The sequence below is a fragment of the Myxocyprinus asiaticus genome, chromosome 15 (genome assembly GCF_019703515.2).
Source record: "Myxocyprinus asiaticus isolate MX2 ecotype Aquarium Trade chromosome 15, UBuf_Myxa_2, whole genome shotgun sequence".
Classification (NCBI taxonomy): domain Eukaryota; kingdom Metazoa; phylum Chordata; class Actinopteri; order Cypriniformes; family Catostomidae; genus Myxocyprinus; species Myxocyprinus asiaticus.
The window spans coordinates 10,072,938-10,098,500 of record NC_059358.1 but is presented as its reverse complement, the minus strand read 5'-3'; the positions used below and the strand labels follow the sequence as shown (position 1 = coordinate 10,098,500).

Below are 25,563 nucleotides of genomic sequence, written 5' to 3'. Positions count from 1 at the left end.
GCTCTCTCAAGTGCAGGGCATGATTTGGCATCCCCAGCCAGAGCTGTGGAACCTACACGTATGTCCCCTGAATGGAGCACAGCACATGTGCCAGAACAGGCTCAGTCTATAAGGAACACCATTTTTCAAGCTAGAGCGCCATCTACGAGATGCCTCTATGCACTAAAATGGCATGCGTTTGCAGATTGGTGCTCTTCACGCAACAAAGACCCAGTGAATTGCTCCATAATGGAGATCCTCACATTCATCCAAGAGCGGTTGGATGCAGGTCTTACTCAGTCAACGCTTAAGGTCTATGTAGCGACCATATCAGCATTTCACGCCCCAGAGGCTGGTTCCTCTATAGGCACACATGATCTGATCATAAAGTTCCTTAGGGGAGCGAGGCGCTTGAACCCCCCTCGCCCTGCTACAGTTCCAGCATGGGAATTAAATCTGTTGCTGAGGGCTCTCACGAGCCACCCGTTCCAACCACTGGAATCCGTTGAGTTGCATGTGCTCTCTTTAAAGACTGCACTGCTGTTGGCTCTGGCCTCAGTAAAACGGGTTGGTGATATACAGGCACTGTTGGTTGACAGTTCATGCCTGGAATTCAGTCTGGGGCTTTCAAAAGCCACCATCAAACCCAAAAAAGGCTATGTGCCTAAGGTTCTTTCCGAATCCTTCAAGGCTCAGATAGTGCACCTACAAGCTTTCTCTTCTCCACTGTCTCGCCAGTTTAGACTGTCTGATCAGCTCTTTGTTTGTTATGGAGGACGCACAAAAGGCATGTCCATCTCCAAACAAAGGCTCTCTCACTGGATCGTTGATACGATCACACTCGCTTATGTGTCACTGGGCATTAGATGCCTTATTGGCGTAAAGGCACATTCAACTAGAGGCATGGCTTCCTCATGGGCATGGACAAATGGTATAACCCTACAGGATATATGCTTTGCAGCAGGATGGTCTTCGCAGAACATGTTCGCAAGGTTTTATAACCTAGACATGGCTTCCATTGCTTCGTGAGTCCTCTCTACTACTCTCTACTATTCCTTCACCCAGCGGGTGAGCCTGAGCTCCTTCTTCAGGTGGGCTGCCTGTTATAATTTTAATACAGCCACCTGGGTAGGCCAATTTACGCCCACTAGAATTCACAAGCACTTCCAATAGAATAAAACCTCCCTCCCTACCTCTGGTTATGTAGGGGTTAATTATTCTGTGTGTATTATATGACTCATTAGATCCTCAGATTAAGAATAACTTTCCATCAGGTTTTCACCAAGTGGGGTTATTCTTTTTCATACACACTTGACGACATACAGTATAAGTCACCGCCCAAAGGGCCATGACCTCATATACACATTCTTCTAAGTGTTTCTACTCTGGTACATCTAGGGTATGACGCTACGTAGCACAGCGTGATGGGACTCCTTTACCCATAATGTTCAAATGCAATGTTGAGTGAACTGAATTGATAGGGAACATCTCCAGTTACTCACATAACATCGGTACACTGAGATGAAGGGAACAAGACATTACAAAACTTGGCCACACTACTACGTCAGAGTTTTGAGGAACAAGCGACACGTTCTTGTCCCTCATTAAGAAATTCTGAAGAAATTATGTTTGAGCGCCCGCTTATATACGGTAAATGCACGCCTAAAGGGGCGGAGCTCAAACATCATTGCCAATCACAAGATTGCCGTTATGATACAAGGGCTTCAACTAGGTCGTGGAAAAGGGATTTTCCCATAGCGTTCAAATGCAATGTCTCGTTTTAAACAGAGAAGCCTGCCTCTCAAATTCATGATTTCTACAGAAATCATTTATACAGCTAGTTCTTATCAAGAACAAGCATAAGAACAAAAAAAGAGACAAAACCTGGAGAAAATGTTCAACTTCAGAAAAAATATTCCATCAGAAATAAAATTTGAATCTTGAGGAGAATACACTAATTAACACTTGATTATTAAATAGTTCTGACTATAAATTTTGATTGGATTAGCCGAGTGAGTTGCTGTAAAACGCCAATAACTATTTTTGTAGTTTTGTTACTCTATTTCTTTTTACATTAATGTTATTTCAGACCATGAAATCAGCCTTGATCTGTCAAGTGAAATCTAGATTGCACGCTGAAGGGATATAACTTGGGTGTTATATTTGATACCAAACTGTCCTTTGGAAATAAAATTTCCAATGTGTGTAGAACAGCATTATTCCACCTCAGAAATATTGCTAGGGTTACAACACATGCTCTCTGTTGCTGATGCCGAAAAACGAATTCATGCATTCATGACCTTAAGACTAAATTATTGTAATGCATTACTGGGAGGATGTCCAGCAAGTTCAATAAATAAACTTCAATTGGTTCAAAATGCAGCTGCCAGAGTGCTGACTAGAACCAAGAAATATGATCATATTAGCCCCATTTTATCATCGTTACATTGGCTACATGTTAAATTTCATATTATTAAAAAATTCTGTTAACTACATACAAAGTTTTGAATGGTCTAGCTCCACAGTACTTAAGTGACCTTCTGACATGCTATATTCCAACACATTTATTATGATCACAAAATTCTGGCTTGTTAATTGTTCCTAGAATATCAAAATCCAGAAAAGGAGGTAGATCCTAAACTATGGAATAGTCTCCCTAACACTGTTCAGGACGCAGAAACACTCACTCAGTTTAAGTCTAGACTAAAGACTCATCTTTTTAGCCAGGCATACACCTAATTTATCCATCATCAACTCACAATTAGGCTACATTAGTTATGTCTGCCGGAACCAGAAACATTTATCATGATCTATAACTCTGCATAAAATTGAATGGCATCTTTGCTAATATTATTTTATTTGTTTCCATATCTCAACCTTGGGATTCATATTCCGAGGTTACCAGAGCCGGCCAGATCCAGCTCCGTTCCTGCTTGGTGTCGGACTCGACTTTTATGTGTCTCTGAGTGATGACGACTAAATGCAGCCGGTGCTAGCCAGACATCACTTCAGTCTTTTACAATGGACTTCAGAGGATAAACTGATGCCAACTCCAACTGTAAGACATCGGATACTCCACCGATCCTCACCAAAATGACCTGTCGGTTGAACTGCGATGCACCTCATTGATCTCTGCCTGCATCACTGTCTATTGGTGGACTACACTCTTGAAATGGAATATACAGACTATCATTTATCTGCCAAAAAAAGCCTTCATCAGCCAATTAACAAAGGACAATGCATCTGTGTGAATTTCTGCAGTTAATCCAGGATTGACCTCAAAGATATAGTCATTAATCTTACAGTTCAATCTTTCAAAAAAGTTTTTTTAAACACTGGACTTTAACACTTAGTTTACTAATCTTAAACTATGACCTGCACTGCATATAAATAACTAATATTGGCATTACATTCATGTTGTTTAGCCAGAGGGGAACTGGCCCCTACAGTGAGCCTGTTTTCTCCCAGGGTTATTTTTCTCCATTAACCAACATCTCATGTAGTTTTGTGTTCCTTGCCACAGTTGCCTACAGCTTGCTCACAGGGGTTCTAAATACAATTATTATTTAATTATTTAATTTGTATACACATTTTACAATCATATTTAATCAAACTACACAATGATCATTCTAAGACTTTAAAGATATTATGGTTTCCTTTTTTTTAATACATAATTTTCTGTAAAGCTGCTTTGAAACGATGTGTATTGTGAAAAGCGCTATACAAATAAAAATGACTTGACTGACTTGGAGATGTGATATAATTATTCAAACAGAGGAGTGCTCTCGGCTCTTTTGATTGGCATTCTGGGTTGATGAAATAACAGCTCCACCTGCCAGAGTCATTCAGATGTGCAACTGAATGCTGTCGGTGACAGTCACACTCTCACCTTCAGTTCTGCCTTTTGTCTTATTATTGCCGAGAACTGACAGGAAGGGCACTGGGATCTGACACACTCACAGGTCATTATAGCCGTTTGCAGTGTAACTTTGGAACTTTTCTTTTTCTTTTTTTTTTGTTGCTCAGATTGCATTCATTTTCAGTGAAATGGTGAGGGTGATGTCAGTTCAATTAGAGCACAAATTATGAGGGTTTAAAATGTGATTTTTTTTTTTTTTTTTACTTTTTCTTGTCTTAGTAAAAACTATTTTTTTAATGATATTTCTATGAGAAAAGTGCAATATTAGTTGTTCTTTTAAATTAATTTCCTATTGTGACGAGGAGGAGTGCAGGGCCAGGCACTGGTGAGGACATACACCTGGCCCTGAATCAAGCTAATCAGCCAGGAGGGGGATAAAGACGAGCCGGAGGTGCCAGTTCGAGAGAGAGAGAGAGAGAGAGAGAGAGAGAGACACACACACACGCATCTATGTGTTTTATGTTGTTTTAAGTTGCGTTTATGTCATTAAAGTTTACATTGACTGTTCTGCCGGTTCCCGCCTCCTCCTTGCCCATCCATACCCATTACACCTACTGTTTTCAATTACTAATTATTTGCGACTATTGGACAAGGATTTAAATATTTTTGATTGCACTTTACAGTAATGTTAATATATTAGATATCATGAACTAACAATGATTAATGAATTTTACAGCATTTATTAATCTTGGTTAATGTTAATTCATTTTAAAATATATTTGTTCATTTACATAATACATTTTACTTTACTTTGCATTAACTAATGTTGTGACTATGGGAACCCTGAAAACAATTACGAATATAATTACTGTACGTATATCCAACATACAATGAATCTAATGTTATAATACCAAACTTAATTATTTAATTTATATTTTATTAAATCCTTTTGTAAGTTTGACATTTTATAAAATAAAATAAAAAATCTGCAGTAATAATATATAATCAAATCAAATCAAATTACTTTATTGTCACACAGCCATATACACAAGTGTAATGGTGTGTGAAATTCTTGGGTGCAGTTCCGATCAATATAGCAGTCGTGACATTGATGAGACATATACCAATTTACAATAACATCAAATTAACACAACACAATTTAAACATCTGTTATACACATAATTACACTCAACAATATACAAATAATAACATACACTGTACAGTATACAATACGCTGTTTTTTTTTTTTACTATATAGATACACATTATTCAATAAAAATTAAAAATAAAAATATATTTAAAAAAAAGTATATATATATATATATATATATATATAGAATGTACAGTATTGTACTGTATTGACATTCAGGCTGTCGGTTGATAGTCAGTTGTTAGTCAGTTTTTATACAGTATACTGTATATACTGTTAGTCCCGGTCCTCGAATCTGATTGGACGAGTGACGTTCCATGAGTACTTATGGTTTCACACCATCAGCACTCGGACGCTTCACTGTGTGTATCACTCCGCTTGTGTTTGTGCCATTCTAAACTAAAGTGTAAAAGCAGTGCAGATGTGTTAAGAGCTATCTGTCTCTTTACATTTAATTTTGTGACATTACATATTTTAGCCAGCAGGTGGCTGCAAAAGACCATTTTTGTGTGTAACATGAGCCAGTTGGTGACGTGAAGTAAGTCAGAGTTAGTCAGTGTTTACATTCAACTGCACTCTGTGATCGCTCGTATTACTACTACACTACTAAAGCCAGGAAATAGCTTTAAATGGCTTTAAACTAACAACTTCAGCATTAAGGCTCATCACAGATGAGAGACACAACAGACTGATTAATTACAAAGAAAATACTGTTCAAAATGGCAGAGGACAGTGCGGTTTCTATAGTAAAAGACTCTTGTGCGCTGGCTGCCACGAAATAGGGAGGAATACCCCCGTTTGGATGTTTATTTTTCCACTGAGAAAATTGGATGAATTTCACCAAAATTACATTATCTTCAGAAAGTCTGTCAGACTAACAGACTACAGCATCATCAACAGGTGATTGCACACACTCCAGATCTCTCTCTCTCTCTCTCTCTCTCTCTCTCTCACACACACACACACACACACACACACACACACACACATACATCCTTGTTTCTCCAATAACATGTTAGAAACAGCTCAAGCCATGATACTAGTAGTTCTAAAGTGATGTTTTTGAGAGGCTTGGACACATCATTTGTTTTGAACCAGCAATGGCAGATTCTGATCCGTGGCATAAGAAAGTAGTTCCATGCACAATTGCATTTTTTATCATTGTACTCAGTTTTTCCTAATTTTAAAAAATTTACTTGTACATTGAACTGTTGTATATATGCAATATCACACTAACAATTGTGCTATATGTCCCTCTGTACATTATTCAAAGCTTTTGGAATAATGTACAGATTTTGCTATTATGGAAAGAAATTGGTACTTTTATTCACCAAAGTGGCATTCAACTGATCACAATGTATAGTCAGGACAGTAATAACGTGGAAATGTACAATTACAATTTGAAAAAAACAATTCAGAACTTCTTAAACTACTTCAAAGAGTTCTCATAAAAAAAACTCCTCCATGTGCAGCAATGACAGCTTTGCAGATCCCTGACAATCTAGCTGTAAGTTTGTCCAGATACTCAGGTGACATTTCACCCCACACTTCCTGTAGCACTTGCCATAGATGTGGATGTCTTGTCAGGCACTTCTCACACACCTTGCGGTTTAGCTGATCTCACAAAAGCTCAATGGGGTTAAGATCCATAACACTCTTTTCCAATTATCTGTTGTCCAATGTCTGTGTTTCTTTGCCACTCTAACCTTTTCTTTTTGTTTTTCTGTTTCAAAAGTGGCTTTTTCTTTGCAATTCTTCCCATAAGGCCTGCACCCCTGCACTGAGTCTTCTCTTTACTGTTGTACATGAAACTGGTGTTGAGCGGGTAGAATTCAATGAAGCTGTCAGCTGAGGACATGTGAGGCATCTATTTCTCAAACTAGAGACTCTGATGTACTTATCCTCTTGTTTAGTTGTACATCTGGCCTTCCACATCTCTTTCTGTTCTTGTTAGAGCCAGTTGTCCTTTGTTTTTGAAGACTGTAGTGTACACCTTTGTATGAAATCTTCAGTTTTTTGGCAATTTAAAGCATTGTATAGCCTTCATTCCTCAAAACAAAGTTTTGATGAGTTTCTAGAGAAAGCTGTTTCCTTTTTGCCATTTTTGACCTTATATTGACCTTAAGACATGCCAGTCTATTGCATACTGTGGCAAACACAAAGACAATGTTAAGCTTCATTTAACGAACCAAATAGCTTGGCAACTGATTTTCTAGTACCAAATTAGCAATTTAGCATAATTACTCAAGGATAAGGTGTTGGAGTGATGGCTGCTGATTTGATCAAAAATGGCTTTTTTCAAATAGTGATGGTGCTCTTTTTCACATCAGTAATGTTCTGACTATACTGATGATCATTTGAATGCCACTTTGGTGAATTAAATTACCAATTTCCTTCTGAAACAGAAAAATCTGTACATTATTCCAAACTTTTGGCCGTCAGTGTGTGTGTGTGTGTATATATATATATATATATATATATATATATATATATATATATATATATATATATACACACACGGGGTTGGGAGGGTTACTTTTGAAATGTATTCCACTACAGATTACAGAATACATGCTGTAAATTTTATTTGTAACATATTCCGTTAGATTACTCAAGGTCAGTAACGTATTCTAAATATTTTGGATTACATTTTCAGCACCGGATGTTTTTTTAACTTGTTTTGACTATAAAAACTCTGCCAGTATAGTCAGACAAAATACACGTTAAAAATACATTCTCTGAAAAACCTAAATATATTATGCAGTGTTGTTTCTAAAACAAGATAAATTAAATTGATCTTGTTTTAAGGATTTTTAGATATTTTTACAGGAAAACAATACAAAAATTATTATCAAGAATATGATTTTTGCCCTAATATCCTAAGGTCTTACTAGAAAAAAAGAAATTATGATCCAACATGAATTTTCTTGATAAAAAAATATAATCATGCTTGGTAACATGCACATGTAACATGGCTAGAAATAGCATTTTAGCTTAGCGTAAAGCTGACAATTTACACAAGGTTTATTTCTATTTCTTCTGCTCCAAACTTACTTCAAACTTACTTCTCTGTCTGCTCGTATGAATGTAACACATCATAAGAAAGTGTTTCACCGCTGTTCAAATGCACTTTGGATCACATCATTTATATGTATAAATGTTTTCCATCTGAAAGGACGAAATATTAAATGAAACAAATGACAATAAAATGCAAAGTAATCTCTTCAGACATTCTTTGAATGTAACTGTATTCTAATTACCAATGATTTAAATTGTAACTGTAGTGGAAGTGGAATATATATGATAAAAAGCATGAACCCAGATCAAGAGAATTATAATGTCTGTATGTGTATGTGTGTGAGCAGTAGTAATAATGAAAGATGCACAATGACAACAACACATACAGACTATATGGCAGTTTTTTTAAATGGACTACATTCTCCGGCACAAACGGAATCGCTGTCTGACAGGCAATCTAACTATTTCAGAGAAATCTTGCTCTTCAGGCAGAGCAATTTGAGTAACATGCATTTCTGTGGACAGGGGGGAAAAACATTGTAAAAGGTTAGACTGTTAGACTGCTCTTTAAACCCTCAAACGCATACCACTGTACCTCATCTATTTTTGGAGATGTGCCCACACCTCTTTAGTATTCCTTAATCTATCTCTTATAAATAGTGTAACAAACACAAAAAAAAAGCCAAAATAGCAACAACAAAAAAATAAAAAATAAATAAATAAAATTATATATATATATATATATATATATATATATATATATATATATATATATATATATATATATATATATATTATACATACACACACTGCCGATCAAAAGTTTTGAAACACTTACTCATTCTTTATTATTTTTTTTATTTATTTTTTCCACATTTTAGAATAATAGTAAAGTCATCAAAACTATGGAATAACATAAATGGAATTATAGGAATTATGTTGTGACTAAACAAGATCCAAAATAAATCAAAACTGTATTATATTTTAGCATCTTCAAAGTAGTCACCCTTTGCCTAGAATTTGCAGAAATGTACTCAAGACATTTTCTCAACCAGCTTCTTGAGGTATTACCCTGGGATGCTTTTTAAACAGTACTGAAGGAGTTCCCATCTATGTTGGGCACTTATTGGCTGCTTTTCTTTATTATTTGGTCCAAGTCATCAATTTCAAAAACTTTTTTTTTTTAATTACATTTTAGTTTTATAATGAAATAAATTAATATGGTGGCACAAATATATTTTTGTCTACAAAACTAATTTCAAACATTTAAGCATACACCTTCAGATCAAAAGAAAGCCCTTCACCCAAAAGCCCAGGGGCCCATCGTGACTTATAGTGTCAGCAGTTAGCTGGAGTACATACTTGCCTAAAGTGTTTCCACATTGCTCTCTGTTTGATGGTGGTCATGCTTCAAGCAGCTGCAGCATAGCAGTGTGCTAATTGCGGGCAGGGTCAGCAGCAGGTCTTCACTCTCTCTGACTCATCCACAATTTAAAAGCTTTTTTAGGCCCACAAGTACTGTCTCCTGTACTTACACTCATTCAAGAGCCGCCAGCTAAACAAATACTAATCTTGATCAAAGGTCAGTAGACAGCTATTGCTGATTATGAGATTTCAAAATAGTCTGCACTATCAATGGATGTTAATGTCTATTATACTGTATATAATACACTCATTTGCCTTTAACTTTGTGCAACCCTGTGTCCACATGTGTGGACATTGTATTTAGGCTTCGCTATACACAATGCATAATTTAAATGAAGTAAAACTGACTGAATACTGTTCGCAAGACTTCTAGCTCAACGCGTCACGTGACATAACAGCATGATGTTGATTTCCAGGAAGCCCCACCACAGGCGCAGAGACAACATAAGTGCTTCTGGTAAGAAATCCCTTTAATTTTTTTTTTTTTATTGTAACCTGTTTGGTTGTAAAGAGTAGCGTCTGTAGTTTCATTTGATATGCCACTTTAAAAAATCCATTCATTTTTCACACATCAGCGAGCTGATAAACATGAAGTCCACATATGTGGAAAATGGGATCATTTTCCCTCAAAAGTTGAAAAACCGTGTTAGTTATTTTGAATAATTTGTAACACTGTAACACATCAGTGGGACATTTCACTTCATTTTAATATACTTTAATTTTATCAATGTACAATAAGGTTCTATTCATTAACATTAGTAAATGCATTCCTATATATTTACTATGCATTTTCACACTGAGAATAAATGTATTCATCAAAAAGCTGAAAAATGGGGGCCTGGGTAGCTCAGTGGTAAAATACGTTGGCTACCACCCCTGGAGTTCGCTAGTTCAAATCCCAGGGTGTGCTGAGTGACTCCAGCCAGGTCTCCTAAGCAACCAAATTGGCCCGGTTGATAAGGAGGGTAGAGTCACATGGGGTAACCTTCTCGTGGTCGCTATAATATGGTTGGTTCTCGGTGGGGCGCATGGTGAGTTGAGCGTGGATGCCACGGTGGATGGCGTGAAGCCTCCACACGCACTATGTCTCCATGGCAACGCGCTCAACAAGCCACGTGATAAGATGCACGGGTTGGCGGTCTCAGACGTGGAGGCAACTGAAATTCATCCTCCACCACCCGGACTGAGGCAAATCACTACGCAACCACGAGGACTTAAAAAAGCACATAGGGAATTGGGCATTCCAAATTGGGTGAAAAAGCGGAAAAATCTAAAAAAAACAAAAAAAAAGCTGAAAAATGTTGCTTTCAGAGGTTTTATATGGAGTTAGGATGAAAATAAGGTGCATTTCAAACTGTTCTGAGACCAGTGCAGACAAACAGCACAGGAGATGAAGTCACTTACTAGATAGGGTGCAAAGGAGAAAGGGTGCATCCTATAGCTTTCTATGCAGTGCTTTCACTCCTACAATCTGACCAAAATTTCCATTTCATGCTGCAGATAATTTTTGGACCACTCAACATGTTTGGCAGACATGGGACAATAAAAACCAGTACATAAATTCAGAATTTTATAGTGCAACATTTTATGTTTACATGGTTGGCAGTGATTCGATGATGTTGGCCATTACTTTTAATTAGAATTATTTATTCATCTTAAATAGAAAATCAGCTGTAATATCTATAACATCTCCAACACTCCTGGACACAAAATAAACTATTTGATGAAAAAAATCTGACTTTGTATAGCTTGAAATTACTTACAACATGGTCATACATATGTAGACATCATTTTTTACCCTAGAAAAAAAATATTATTATTTTTATTTTTTTGCTTGTTTATTAGGTGCTACTAGTTACAAATCAAAAAGAGAAATGAAAAATGCACACAGAAGTCACACGGGGGTCTCAGGAGGTTAAAGAATTACTGAAGACCTTCTGGCAAAATGTTGATTAATTAAAAAAAGCCAATGGCATAGAACATCTGTTCTAGTATATTTGTATATAACGGCTAATTGACTGTTGTCCCAGGCAGAGCTGGGTAGTAACTGATTATATGTAATATGGATTACGTAATCAGATTACAAAAATCAAGTACTTGTAATTGGATTACAAAAAATAAAATACTCTTAATTGGGCTACAGTTACTTTTTATAGATTACATGATTACATATTAACAAGGCAACAACAGTAAATTGCTAATAATTTATTGATGATCTAAATTAGGGGTCGGCATCCTTTTTGACATGGAGTGCCATTTTTTATTTTCCTGGTCAATGGCTGTGCCGACGCCAAACAATAATTTACCCCTGATTAATGATACTGAAAAACTCTAATAACTACTGAAATAAAAACAGACCTGAGACCAAAGCCGTCACATGGTATCCCTGGATATGTGCCTAAGACCACACCAAAAGATCCACCAACTGCCCTTTTACACACATTGTTTGTTATTGAAGGACCGATAGCAGTCACGGAACACACTCTCTGCCGTCATGTGGTGTCCCTGGATACGTACCTAAGACCACACCAAAAGGTCCACTTTTTTGGCTCTTTTTTCTATCAAATCAATACTTTGTCCATTTATATATTTATCAGGCTGATCACAATATGAATTCGGCAACAGTACTGTAGGTTGAATGTTCTGCTGCTGAAATCGGTCTGTGCTTACCAACATTTGAATCACTGTCCCTAGTGGCCAAAAGTGGAAGTGTTGTTGAATGTGCACAGGTGAGCTCCAGTTTCTGGGTGAAAGGTCCACAGAGTGGTGCCAAAAGGAATTGTATTTTTAATTGTAAATGATGTAATAAGTCAACAGGAATGAATCTTTTCTTAGCTCTAACCCAAACCCCAATCCTAAACCTAAGCATCAGTCAGAAAAGATAGAGAGTCAGATATGAGAGAGAGACTATCACAGTGGGATATATCATTTACAATTAATAAAGCACCTTAAAAATAAAACAAAACTACTCCACTCAAATTAGATTTAGTGCAGAAAACACAAGAATATGAATGTGGGCTCACAATACAATAGCATGTACAGCTGACATTTTCAGATAAATTAGTTCAGCCAGTAATAGCACTGAATAAGGAAATGGGTTAAGAGGTGTGAAGAGAAATAAAATTATTTTGTTTGTGTCAACACTACAGTAAATCACATTGCTGTTGTTGGTTGGGTTAGAAATGCAAATCTGCTTCAGGCAGCTTGAAGAGATGCTGCGGAGAACTAAATATCACTGATATTTGTCTCTTTATAAGATGCTTTAAATAGTAATTGGGGGTTAGTGGAAACAGCTCACTTCTTGAACTGCAAAAAAAAAAAAAACATTCCTTTGAAAATGTCTTTGATTTATTAGCTCTATTATTTACGACTACACATTGTAAACAATTTTCAGTAGTAATCTATTTGTATGGGAAAGGCTTTTGGCTCAGGGGTATTTGAAATTGGAAAAATTGTAGAGAGAATGATGCAACGAGCTCAACTAGCGGCCCTTAAAGGCATACCTAAAAATGAAATTTGGTGTTCACCCAAAAATGAAACTTCTGTCATCATTTACTCAACTTAATGTCTTTCAATACCCATATGACTTCCGTTCTTTTTTAATTAAAATCAAAAAGAGTTATTTATAGAATAATGCCAAACCTGCTGTTTTCCATACAATAAAAGTGAATAGTGACCACAGCTGTCAAGTAGGATTTTCAAAGCAAGATTTTCAGTGAATAACTTACATTTAAATTTACAAACTACTTTTCTAATACGTTTATGTCCTTTTTGGAAGTGTTTGACCGATATGGGTTTTTTAATGGCCAAAGCTGATATCCAGAAAGCAGGGTGGCCGATAGGCCAATTCAATGCTGATATATCACACAATTTAATATAGTAAATAACAAACATAAAATTGCTAATATATATATATATATATATATATATATATATATATATATATATATAAACCCTTATTTAGCACTATATTTACTAAATTTCACACAAAACTAAAAAATAATATATTTTAAATGGTAGATAGCAGTTTCTTCAGATTTCTATTTAGTCATCAAATTTTAGTTATTTATTTGCACATGAAGAAATTGTTAATATATTAGGAAGAAGGAAATAACAGTACACACAGTAGTCCAGCAACCATGGATGGCATGTCCACATTAGCAATCGTGTTTACTCAAAAAATACAGAATCAAACCAATTGTACATACAGTGCATAGTGAATAAGACATTTACTTATAGCACACATGATGTGCTTTTACTTTGGGCTGCATACGAATACGTAAGCAGCTGACTTGCTACCTTGGGGCATTTGACTCATGATGGCGCCGAGTATGGCTGCTGCGTTGCGAGCTCCGACTCAACATGTCAGTGTTTTGTTTGTTTTGTTCACAATTCTTATGTTTTTTTGTCTTGGATGTCGTCTGCCTTATTGTCTACGACAGACAAACACTTTTGGACATTGGTTCAGCAATTTCACACCGTAAACCGGACTTCAAATTCCTCAATGCCGACACGCTGTTTACAAACACACCAGTGGAGCCCTTTGTCTGGGCAGTCCTGGTTTCGGATGCAGCCTTGAAGTTGCACTCACGTGCTCGTGCGGGTCCACCAAGAGCCTCAATCTCCTGACAGTTTATATGGCCTGGGTCACCTGCTTGGCTTGTTATGGAGTGACCGTCATGATTTGTGAATCAGAGGAACTTTTTATCCTGATCCTGAAGTTTTTGATTCTGGCTGATGGAATACGCGCTTCAGAGGAAGATATTAGATGAGCGCTCGATAAGAAGAAAACGCTGGATTTTCGTGTGGTTCGTGAATTACATCTGTTTAAATAAGATATGCGCATATTCGCAGATGGTATATGATATTAGTTTTATTGATATTTGCCTTTTATCATTAGAAAAGAAAGTTAAAAGTTACAGGGAACTGTTGAGAAGAGATAGGGAGAATGAAACAGACGAGCACTTTAACATTATGAGCTCAAACGCATCTCTCGCGGCTCTGAAATGCAGACCATTTAAATGAGACTGTGTTGCACAGTGGTCTATTATTGTAGTAACACAATGGCACGTAACAACAAAACGAACCGTGACTGGTCGTTTACATGTCTCAGACACTTCATGCAAGCAGGCGATTCTTAGCGCCCTCAAGAAACAAATCGGCCAAAGGGGAAAATTTATCGGCCGATGCGATAACTAAAAAAGTCAGATATCGGCCGATGCGATAACTAAAAAAGTCAGATATCGGCCGATTTATTGGCCTCAGCGATATATCGGTCGACCACTACTTTTTGGAGCTTGACAGCCACTGGTCCCCATCCACTTTCATAGTATGGAAAAGAACAGCTTGGGCATTGTGCTCTGGTGTTCCATGAAAGTAGACAACAAACAGTGGCGCTAAATAGAAGGAAATGTTCAGAAGTTCTTCACAGCCCAAATATCCTTCATGTACAGTTTCCATTGAAAACAGAAAACAGAGACGGTCACAAAACGATGTTTTTACAGTATGGATTTCTTTAGAGACACACACACTCAAACACTCAAAGAGCAGGATCATGGTAAGTGAATATGTGAATGGCTAATGAGGAGTGAGAGTAGATGGAGTGGTGAGAACAGCCTCCCGCTGGTGAACTGGCAAAGCCTTCATAACCTGACAGGGAGATTTCTCAGTGAACATATGCTGCTTCTCTCTCTCTCCCCCTCTCACAGTCTAACACACACAGGGTTGAAAGGGTTACTTTTGAAATGTATTCCACTACAGATTACAGAATAAATGCTGTAAAATGTAATTTGTAATGTATTTCGTTAGATTACTCAAGGTCAGTAACGTATTCTAAATACTTTGGATTACTTCTTCAGCACTGGTAGATTTTTCACTTGTTTTGACTATAAAAACTCTGCCAGTACAGTGAGACAAAATACACGTTAAAAATACATTCTATGAAAAACCTAAATATCTAATGCAGTGTTGTTTCTAAAACAAGATAAATCAAATTTATCTTGTTTTAAGGATTTTTAGATATTTTTACAGGAAAACAATACAAAAATTATTATCAAGAATATGATTTTTGCCCTAATATCAAAGGTTTTACTAGAAAAAAGAAATTATGTGGTCATTTCTGGTAACATGCACATGTAAAATGGCTAGAGATAGCATTTTAGCTTAGCGTAAAGCTGACAATTTACACAAGGTCTGTTTCTATTTCTTCTGCTCCAGACTTACTTCAAACTTACTTCTCTGTCTGCTCGTATGAATGTAACACATCATAAGAAAGTGTTTCACCGCTGTACAAATACACTTTGGATATAAATGTTTTCAATCTGAAAGGACTAAATATTAAATGAAACAAATGACAATAAAATGCAAAGTAATCTCTTCAGTAATCAAAATACTTTTTGAATGTAACTGTTTTTTAATACCAATGATTTAAATTGTAACTGTAGTGGAATACAGTTACTTATATTTTGTATTTTAAATACGTATTCCCATTACATGTATTTCGTTACTCCCCAACCCTGCACACACACATATACTCTGATATGTATTTATGAGATCCGATGTAATAACCACAAAATAAACAACAAAAACTGAAACAAGAGCATGCGTTTTTACCCATCAATCAGACGTGCGTGGTAGTTGGGTTTATAGCAACAATAGGCAGCGGGTGTGTTTTATCTCAGAATCATCATTGGTCAGTAGAAAGAAAAAAATGTACATACTGAGACAAAAGAAAACTGTCGCGTTTTATTTTCAGTGAAAATAAGACGAAGACCCTCACATCATATAGATTTATGTTATAAAATGTTTGGTAAATAAATAAAAATAAATAAAATTATGAATAATGCAGAAATAAAACTAATTAATTCATGTTTCTCTTTTAAATGGTAGTGTTAAATGGTAGTGTTATAAGAAACAACCCCCTTAGCTACAAATGCACTGTTTGATCCATATATGTAATATCAAAATGAAGTGATATAATTAAGAACTAACAATGAACAATAGTAAATTATATAGTTAACATTAACCAAGATGATAAATCCACTGAATATAACACAGTTTTGATTTATTTTGGATTTTGTTTAGTCACAACATAATTCCCATAGTTCCATTTATGTTATTCCATAGTTCCCTATCTGTCACTCACTCGACATTGTCTCAATGTAGTGACACTAGGGGTCACTCTTAGGAGCCCGAAACACCTCTGGTCTTTGAAAAAAGGCCAATGAAAATTGGCGAGTGGTATTTGCATACCACTCCCCCGAACATAGGGGTATAAAAGGAGCTGGTATGCAACCACTCATTCAGATTTTCTCTTCGGAGCCGAACGGTCGATGCTCACTGAGCTGAATTCTCAAGGCTGTTCATTCACCTCTGCTGGATCTGACGGCACATTTCAGCAGCTTCTCCCCCTCTGCACTGGTGCACTGCAGAGAATGCCCCTAGGCGCTTCGGCAGAAATAAAAGAGTATATTCTGAAAAAAAGAGTATATTTCTATAAAAGAGCGGCACACACGGAACATCTTTTTAAAGATGCCTTTCCGTTTGTGTGTTATTCCTGGTTGCGGTCGTTATCTCTCGCCTTCTGATGGTCGCGATAGCTGTCTTTCGTGTCTTGGCACTACCCACGCGGAGACAGCATTCGTGGGTGGGTCAAGTACTCATTGCGAGAACATGACCATGGCAACATTGCGGTCGCAGCTTGCCTTCGTAAGAAAGCAAGCCACCCCAGCGGCTCCCCGCCTTGGTCCTTCTACCTACGGGTATGAGGCCAGCGCGGCTAGCACTGGGGGCGATTTGGGGACCTCAATGGGACCACCTCCGCCGGGTATCCCCCCACGGACCTCCCATTCTCCAGCATGCTCGTTTGCCTCGATCGGGCTTCCGGATGAGTCCGCCGGCTCGTCTCATGGCGAGTTCGACCTCTTGTTCAGAGCCTGCGAAGGTGATGAGCTCTCGAGCGCAGCATCGGAGAGCGGGCTCGTCCAGTCAGACGCGGAAGCCTCAGCTGGGTTCCCCCCCTCGGGTACGGTCGCCCAGTCTTCATCGCCCCTCCACCTTGAAGGTGTATGTAGCCGCTATAGTGGCACACCATGACATAGTGGATGGTAAGTCCTTAGGGAAGCATGACCTGATCATCAGGTTCCTGAGAGGCGCCAGGAGGTTGAATCCCTCCACACAGCGCCTCATTCCCTCATGGGACCTCTCTGTAGTTCTTCAGGGTCTACGGGGAGCCCCCTTTGAGCCCCTGCAGTCAGCTGAGCTTAAGGCACTCTCTTTAAAGACTGCCCTCCTGACTGCGCTCACTTCCATCAAGAGGGTAGGAGACCTGCAAGCGTTCTCTGTCAGCGAAACGTGCCTGGAGTTTGGTCCATGCTACTCTTACGTGATCCTGAGACCCCAACCAGGCTATGTGCCCAAGGTTCCCACGACCCCATTTAGGGATCAGGTGGTGAATCTGCGAGCGCTGCCCCAGGAGGAGACAGACCCAGCCCTGGCATTGCTGTGTCCGGTGTGCACTTTACGCATCTATTGGATCACACGCTGAGCTTTAGAGTCTCTGAGCAGCTCTTTGTCTGCTTTGGTGGACAGCGGAAAGGAAGCGCTGTCTCCAAGCAGAGGATTGCCCACTGGGTCATTGACGCCATAGCAATGGCATATCACACATGACATACTTCCGACAAGGCTCGGCAAGACCATGTGAAGTATTTCCACTCAAAACCTGGGCGGGGTGTGGTCTCCGCGGTGTCTTCCCCTTGGGAGTGACACCCCCCCGACAGGGCTACGAGCCCATTCTACCAGGAGTGTGGCGGCCTCCTGGGCCTTGACCATTGGTGCCTCTCTAACAGACATTTGCAGAGCAGCGGGCAGGACAACACCCAACACCTTTGCGAGGTTCTACAATCTCCGGTTTCATCCCGTGTAGTGGCAGGCACAAGCAGGTAAGTCCGGGACAGCTGGCCGGGTGTATCGCTTGTGCATAGCGCCTTTCAACTCCCCTGAGCTGAAGACACAAACTGTGTTCCCTGGATGACTTCCTCCGAACGAGTTTGCGGAGAAACTCACTGCTGGCTCAGTACATGTGCTAACTATGCCCTGTACTGGGGTAGGTGCTCTGCATGTGTTGGTTCCCCATAGGTAACCCCATGTGACATATATCTTCCGCTAATTCGTTTCCCTGTTGGTAAACTGCGTCTTCCTTGAGCAGAGGCCCCTCTGCCCCAGTCACCATGTTTGTAGAAACTCCTCCCCTGCAGGTTAGGACTTACCATGGGACTTCTCCACATGACATACTTCCGACAAGGCTCGGCAAGACCATGTGAAGTATTTCCACTCAAAACCTGGGCGGGGTGTGGTCTCCGCGGTGTCTTCCCCTTGGGAGTGACCAGCTCTTTTTATACCCCTATGTTCGGGGGAGTGGTATGCAAATACCACTCGCCAATTTTCATTGGCTTTTTTTCAAAGACCAGAGGTGTTTCGGGCTCCCAAGAGTGACCCCTAGTGTCACTACATCAACACAACTTCTCGTTCCCTCCATCAGGGAACGGAGGTTATGAAATTAACCAGGATGTTTTGATGACTTTACTATTATTCTAAAATGTGAAAAAAAAAAATTATATTAAAGAATAAGTGTTTCAAAACTTTTGACCGATAGTGTAATTTAGAAAGTAATACATGTTACATGTGCATGTGTTGATGAATACGATCCTGTCGTCAAGTTTAACCAATCACAAAATCATAATCCCCATCATATACACCCACTAGATAGAGGTGATGTCTAACATCTGCCCTTTCTCCGCAGTTCTCTTTTCTAAACACTCAAAAGCTCCACATTCACAGTAAAAGCATCCTGCTTCCTCAAAACCTGATCTAACATCTCACTAAATGCTATAAAACTTCAGCTCAGGGAAGTTGCTATATATCAAACACAGATGGGAGCACCACAGGAAAGGAAATATTTGGATAGGATACAAATTATGCATTGACTCTATGCATTGTAAACTATGTTTACTGTAAGTGTAAACAGCTAGTAGATTATGTGCCAAAAACGAACATCTCTCTATAGTATGGTTTAGAAAGGCTGAGGCCAAAATAAATGGTATGTGTGACAAAATGTACACATGCAAGCAGGGTGCAAAATTTAACACTCGCCAAGCACTAAATTATAGTAAAAATTGCCATTGGCATTGAGTAAATAAAACAGTTGCTTACAAGATAATTTTTCAGGAACTGCAACATTACATGGTTTAAGCTATCTTAATATAGTCTTATATTATATTATCTTAATAATAGTCTGACCATTGCTGATATAAGTGATGTGCATGATTCAAATCATATACATACAAACAGTCTACTTTATAAAATAACTGTTGCAACTCATAAATTATATAAAATATAATCTGAAATTTATCTATGATGCATTTTTTTCTCTCCAGAAGTCCATGTGGCACCAAATGGAATATTCAAACATAGAATATTCCTGTCATTAAGCCACCAAAATGAAAATATGAGGAACAAAATCAGGATTTGACAGGTGAAGTTTCACCAAAAACTGAGACTGACTCATCTCGTATAGGATGCTGCAAGTGAGAAAATGAACTGCACTGTTTGTCACAAATTTGCAACAAAAAACAGCTAAATAATGCTATTGTCACAGGACAAAAATGTTTTACATTTTCACTAATAAAAATATTACTAAATACATTTGGTTGGCTGATGGGTTTCAAAATTCACCTGCCACTGGCAGGAGTGGCAGAACACTAATCTTGGATCCTGTGTAATGACACATTCTGCTAAAACAATTAGGAGACCTCATTACCAGGTTTTTTTTTTTTTTAGTCACACAACTAGAAATTTCATGCTGCTAATCTGAATCACATATTTTAAAACCCATAGAATTCAACCTACCTCCAGCCACTGGCCATGGGACTGCATTTTGATGACCACACAGGGATCAGGCTTAGAGAGAGCATCCCTGTCCAAGATACCTTTGCAGGCTACACGCAGCTCCACTTTGGTCAGACAGGGGCTGTTGAATAGGCCCAAAGAATTGGCTGCAGACTCGTAGATGTCACTCATGTTTTAGGAGATAGTTGTGCTGGAAGGAAAAAATAGTACAAGATGAGAAATTACATTTTTAGGCCTATATCTTTCCTCTTTAAAAGCTAAGATAATTTTGTATTCATATCACAAAACAAATAGCATCAAGCTAAAACAATTTATTCGCCTAGTTTAAGTAAAAATGCAAATAAAGGTTCTATCTGTATACATTTTTTTTGTTACATGACATGAAGATGCATGGTGAATATCTGCAATATACATAAAAATGTGCAATGTGCTATTTAACACCCCATAAACTTTATTTTCACTGGGAATGTATTTTAAGCCTGTGTGTTTCTGGTGAAGCATATGGGAAGCCTTGGAGACACTAATTTATCAAGCTGATATATAGGAAAATTTCTAATTAGAACCCCCCACCAACAAACAGCTCGCTATAATATAGCGCAAATGGTCTGGGCTAAATGAAATTACACAGAGTAGGTGTGGAGAGAGAGAGAGAGAGAGAGAGAGAGAGAGAGAGAGAGAGAGAGAGAGAGAGAGAGAGAGAGAGAGAGATTTAATATAAATAATGAACGTAAGTAGAGAGTGTACAAATATTGAAGAAAATAAAACTTGCTAAATTTTCCAAAACTAAATATGTACATTTTCTGATTAAAATGATTAGTGGTTGCTCATTCACAACTAACCACCATGATGCTAGAATGTTCTTAGTGTTTTTAGGAAATTGCTTTGCAGTTGAGAAGGTGTTATAAAGTGGTTCCTATGATGTTGCCTACAGGACTAAGTAAAAAAAAATCTATATGATAAATATGACTTAGTCCCTCCTTCAGTGTAAGTCTGTGTATTTTTTTTTCACCATTTTTATCATCCAGCAAGTGACAATTGTTAGTCAGATCACTTTGAAAATTCATAGTACACCTCACCTCAAATATGTGCACAAATTGAGATCATGTCAGATACAGTATGTCCATAGCTCAAACTCGTCCGCTGTGTGAGACAAGTTGCGCACCAAAGTAAAAAAAATGTAGGGTTAGGGGTTTATTCAAATTCTTAAACTTAAAGCTGCACTACGTAACTTTGTGCTCTCTACCGACATCTGTGGTTGAAACTTAAAATTGAAAGCAATTTACAGAAGAACTCTTTACGTCAGTCGTGTTTTGGCACTGCTCTTCTGGCGGAACAATCTAATGTTTTGAGCTTACCTGGACATCGCCTGTGTGTGATCATGACTGGGAGATACTCAGAGTTATTTGTTGATATTATGTTATTCTATTTAACATTTAAAACTAAAATTTTACTTTAATAAAGACATACAACACTCATATTTACATATTCTGAATGAATGATTTTTTTACTTATAGCACTTTTCTGACAATACACTCAAAGCGCTTTTACATTGAGAATAGGGGACTCTCCTCAGTCACCACCAGTCACCAGTATATTTTAATACTCTCTGTTTTAACCCAGTTGATAATGCAAGTAATACCGTAATACTACAATAGTATGTCTGTGTACTGCACACAATAACACTGTAAACTAAAAACATAAAACTAGGATTCAATAATTATGGGGATGAAATATACTTTATTAAACATGAAAATAATATGCAAAAATATGCCATATAAAAATGACAATAATATGTTAAATTAATAGTTTCTTTAGCAATAAAGTTATAATAGACAGATGGTTACACACTAAACAAAAATAACATGTTCATTGCTTTGTTATGAAATCGGTACATTTTAAACAACTTGAGATGATTATACATTTCATGAGAACTACCTTGTAGTAACTTGTACCTATAGTGGCTTTTAAACAGACTTGTAAACAGACAATAAAAGGACAATAAGTGATAGCTTGTGCATTTGTATGACTGGGGCAAAAGAAATGAGAAAACAGCAGCACACACACTCTTAGGGAACCTGGAAACTACAGCAATGTTATAAAATACTCAGAAGTCATAAATATTAGTAAAAATGTTCCAGTAACTTCACCGGACAATGTAGACACATCACGGTCAGTTAACATGAATATTGTTCGATTCATACAAGCATGACAAGCAATATAAGCTTCAACAACCCTACCAGACAAAATTTCCAAGCATTATAGTAAGTAAAAACTTTGCCAAATTAATGACAGATAAACATCCATTCGGACTGCAGCGATGCTGTCCTGAACTGTGTGACAGTAGGTGTTTTTCAGTGCTAAGAACACAGAGAACGGACTTGGTTCTTATGAAGACCAGTCTTGCCAAACTATCTTGGAAGAATGAACTCGGAAGAACAGGAGGACGCAGAACGCATCTATTGCAAGCTCTGACAGCTCAAAAATGCAACTCATTTAAGGACATATGCAGCTTTAAAGGAATAATTTACTCACATGTTGTTCCGAACCCATATGACTCTCTTTCTTCTATGGAACACAAAAGGAGATGTTATGCAGAATGTGTCTGTCACCATTTACTTTCATTGTATGGAAAAAAGATTCTGATGACAGAATGGACATATTTGGGTGAACTATCCCTATAAGCATGATTAATTGTAATAGTGATGCTTGGCTTTGCATCTTTATTACTTAGCCCCCCTCAATACAGTATGTCTGACCTATGGGAGCTGAACTGTAAAAGAGAGCAACTCAATCAAAGGATAATTCTCAACTAAAGCAAAGTAATCCATCACTCCCACTGTATCCACTGACAGGTGACAGCCTCATACATTATAGGTCAGCAGCGATAATACAGAGGTGAGCAGTTCTCTTTCAGTGTGCAAAGTTTGCTGGCTGATGCACCTCTCAAAACCGTCATTAGTCTTTCATCCTCTGGTTGCTATTTTTGCCACTTGAGTGTTTTCTCTGCCAGTTTCACCTCTATTTCTGATGCTCACAGAGCCTCTTCATTCAGACGCATGTTTACAGCAGGAGCACAATCCTAAAGACCTGGAGAAATCATTAATGTGAAATTTGAGCAAATTATATCTGTTCAAAACACTTGAACTGATTAACCCCTTCTGATTGGCTTGAAAAGCTAAAATGGAATGCTGTTTTGAAATGCAAACTCTAAACATTGTAAATAATATACAGAGCGAAAACAAATGTTTGTGAATATGTTTTGGGTTTTAAATCAATAAGCCACAAGAAGCTTTGCGCAATGACTAAAAACTCCCATACCCATTGTAAAAGCACTGTTTTTACAAAATCACAGATTTTATTTATAGCCATTTTGCTTTAATAAAATGACACCATTTTATAAAAGACAAATGACCATATAAAAGCTGTGATATGATAAATAATATGACAATATTGTAGGCTATAAATACTGTAAAATACTGTACAACTGCCCTTGTTGTGAAAACCTGAGCTCCTGAAATAATACCATATAGGCCTATAATGAATATACTGAATATACGGATATAGTGATTAATCTCATGTACAAATAGGATACGCCTGAGTGAGGTAATTAACCCATTTTAAAGCTGTTAATTTTGCCGATGTTCAGCGCGTTCAGCTCACGCAGCTCAAGCAGGGAAATCTCCAACATACTGGATTATTTGATTAGATGAATCCATATCTAATATCTTCTTCTATAAACAGATGTTTCTCTAGAATGATGTCTCTTCTTCTATTTATATTTTGCATTGTTAATATCTTGCAGTATTATTTTTACTCGTCATATTTTTGTCAACAGTATGCTTTATTAAAGTCCTTTAATTATTGTCATGATGCATCTTCTTCCCCCGCTGTAGTTTACTTGTGCGTTCTAAACCCGGAAATGTGAAAAGAGTCCATATAATTAATTATCCTAACTTTGGGAGTTTGTGGTTGACAAGAAACATAGCAACATGGTGCATAAATACAGAATGTGCGGTCACATGCGGTTATAGTCATTTTAAATGGCTAATCTAACTAGAATCTATCCTGTATGTCAGAATATGTTGAATAGGAAAAAATAAAAAATAAAAATAAAATAAAAGCGTTCTATACAGCAATGCCTCAGAAATCTCCCCTGAAAAAATGCTGGAAACATGCCCAAACAAAGGCAGTGAGATATGACCTCAACAGAAGGCTATAACCTCAAATTTCCTTTTCATCAGGCCACTAGGGACCTACTCCATTGCCTCATTCCTCACTGCACTCTGACTGTACACTAGGAAGCTCAGAGCCATCAAATCAAACTCCATTAATGTCTAATGGCAGCAGTTATTGGTTTTATTGGTTCCCTATGGCTTTACTCAAATTTCCTTTATAAATGTCCCTCATCCCGATTCATCAGTGCACATTATTCTAAAAAAAATAAATGTATGTTTTTTTAATAATCTTTCATCAAAATGCAATAGCTTCCTTGGAGTCGTGGCCTAGCGTTTAGCCCACATGTTGACACATTGAACACTTATGAGTGAGTTTGAATCTGGCTTGACATTTAACAGACCCCTTCTTCATTTTCTTTAACTGGGATTTCTTGTCTTTTTGCTATACTATGAATAAAAATAGCAAAAAGACCAAAACACATAATTACTTTCTTCACCTCACTTCACTTCACTTTTAACTAATTAACAAATAATATCACAGCAAACATCTTTCACTTAAACACTAATTCCCATCCTACATACTTTCCTCCTGAATATTCTGTTTTATTCACTTTAAGTCACTTTAAGGAAGTTAAATGTGTTGCTAATGAATGATAAGTATGAGCACACAAACCACTGAGATCATTTATTACACAGCTCTCTACAATACTTGATTGGTCAACTGTAGCATTCCATGGTAATTTGAATGTATCCACAGTTTTCTGAGTAACCACTGGACGGCGCCATGATGATTCTAATTGCCTGTTTTCTGTTTCTGGTCTTGAGAAGCACTTTAAAAACTACCTAAAGGAGCGAACCAGACAGAGAACAACTATTTAAGTTTTTTGGAGTAAAAATTTATTTCAGGCTCAACTTGTGCAGTTGTTGACTTGTGCAGAATAATTAATTATATCAACGTAACTAACCTCGGACCATCGCTTCATGTCATCTACACACTCAGGTGAGGCACTGTCTGTAAAAAAATCAGTCATCTCGACTCTGTGAAGTATCGG

The 25,563-nt window shown here is 37.6% G+C and overlaps 1 protein-coding gene across 1 annotated transcript in view; it reads right to left on the bottom strand.

The window, feature by feature from the left end:
* The window catches only part of LOC127453461 (copine-4-like), a 119,403-nt gene that overhangs the window by 68,514 nt on the left and 25,326 nt on the right, over positions 1-25,563 (bottom strand). Inside the window, exon 2 of the mRNA XM_051719826.1 lies at positions 20,337-20,526. Coding sequence (XP_051575786.1) covers positions 20,337-20,507 — 171 coding nt within the window. The 5' untranslated portion in view covers positions 20,508-20,526. The remainder of the gene's footprint in view (positions 1-20,336; positions 20,527-25,563) is intronic.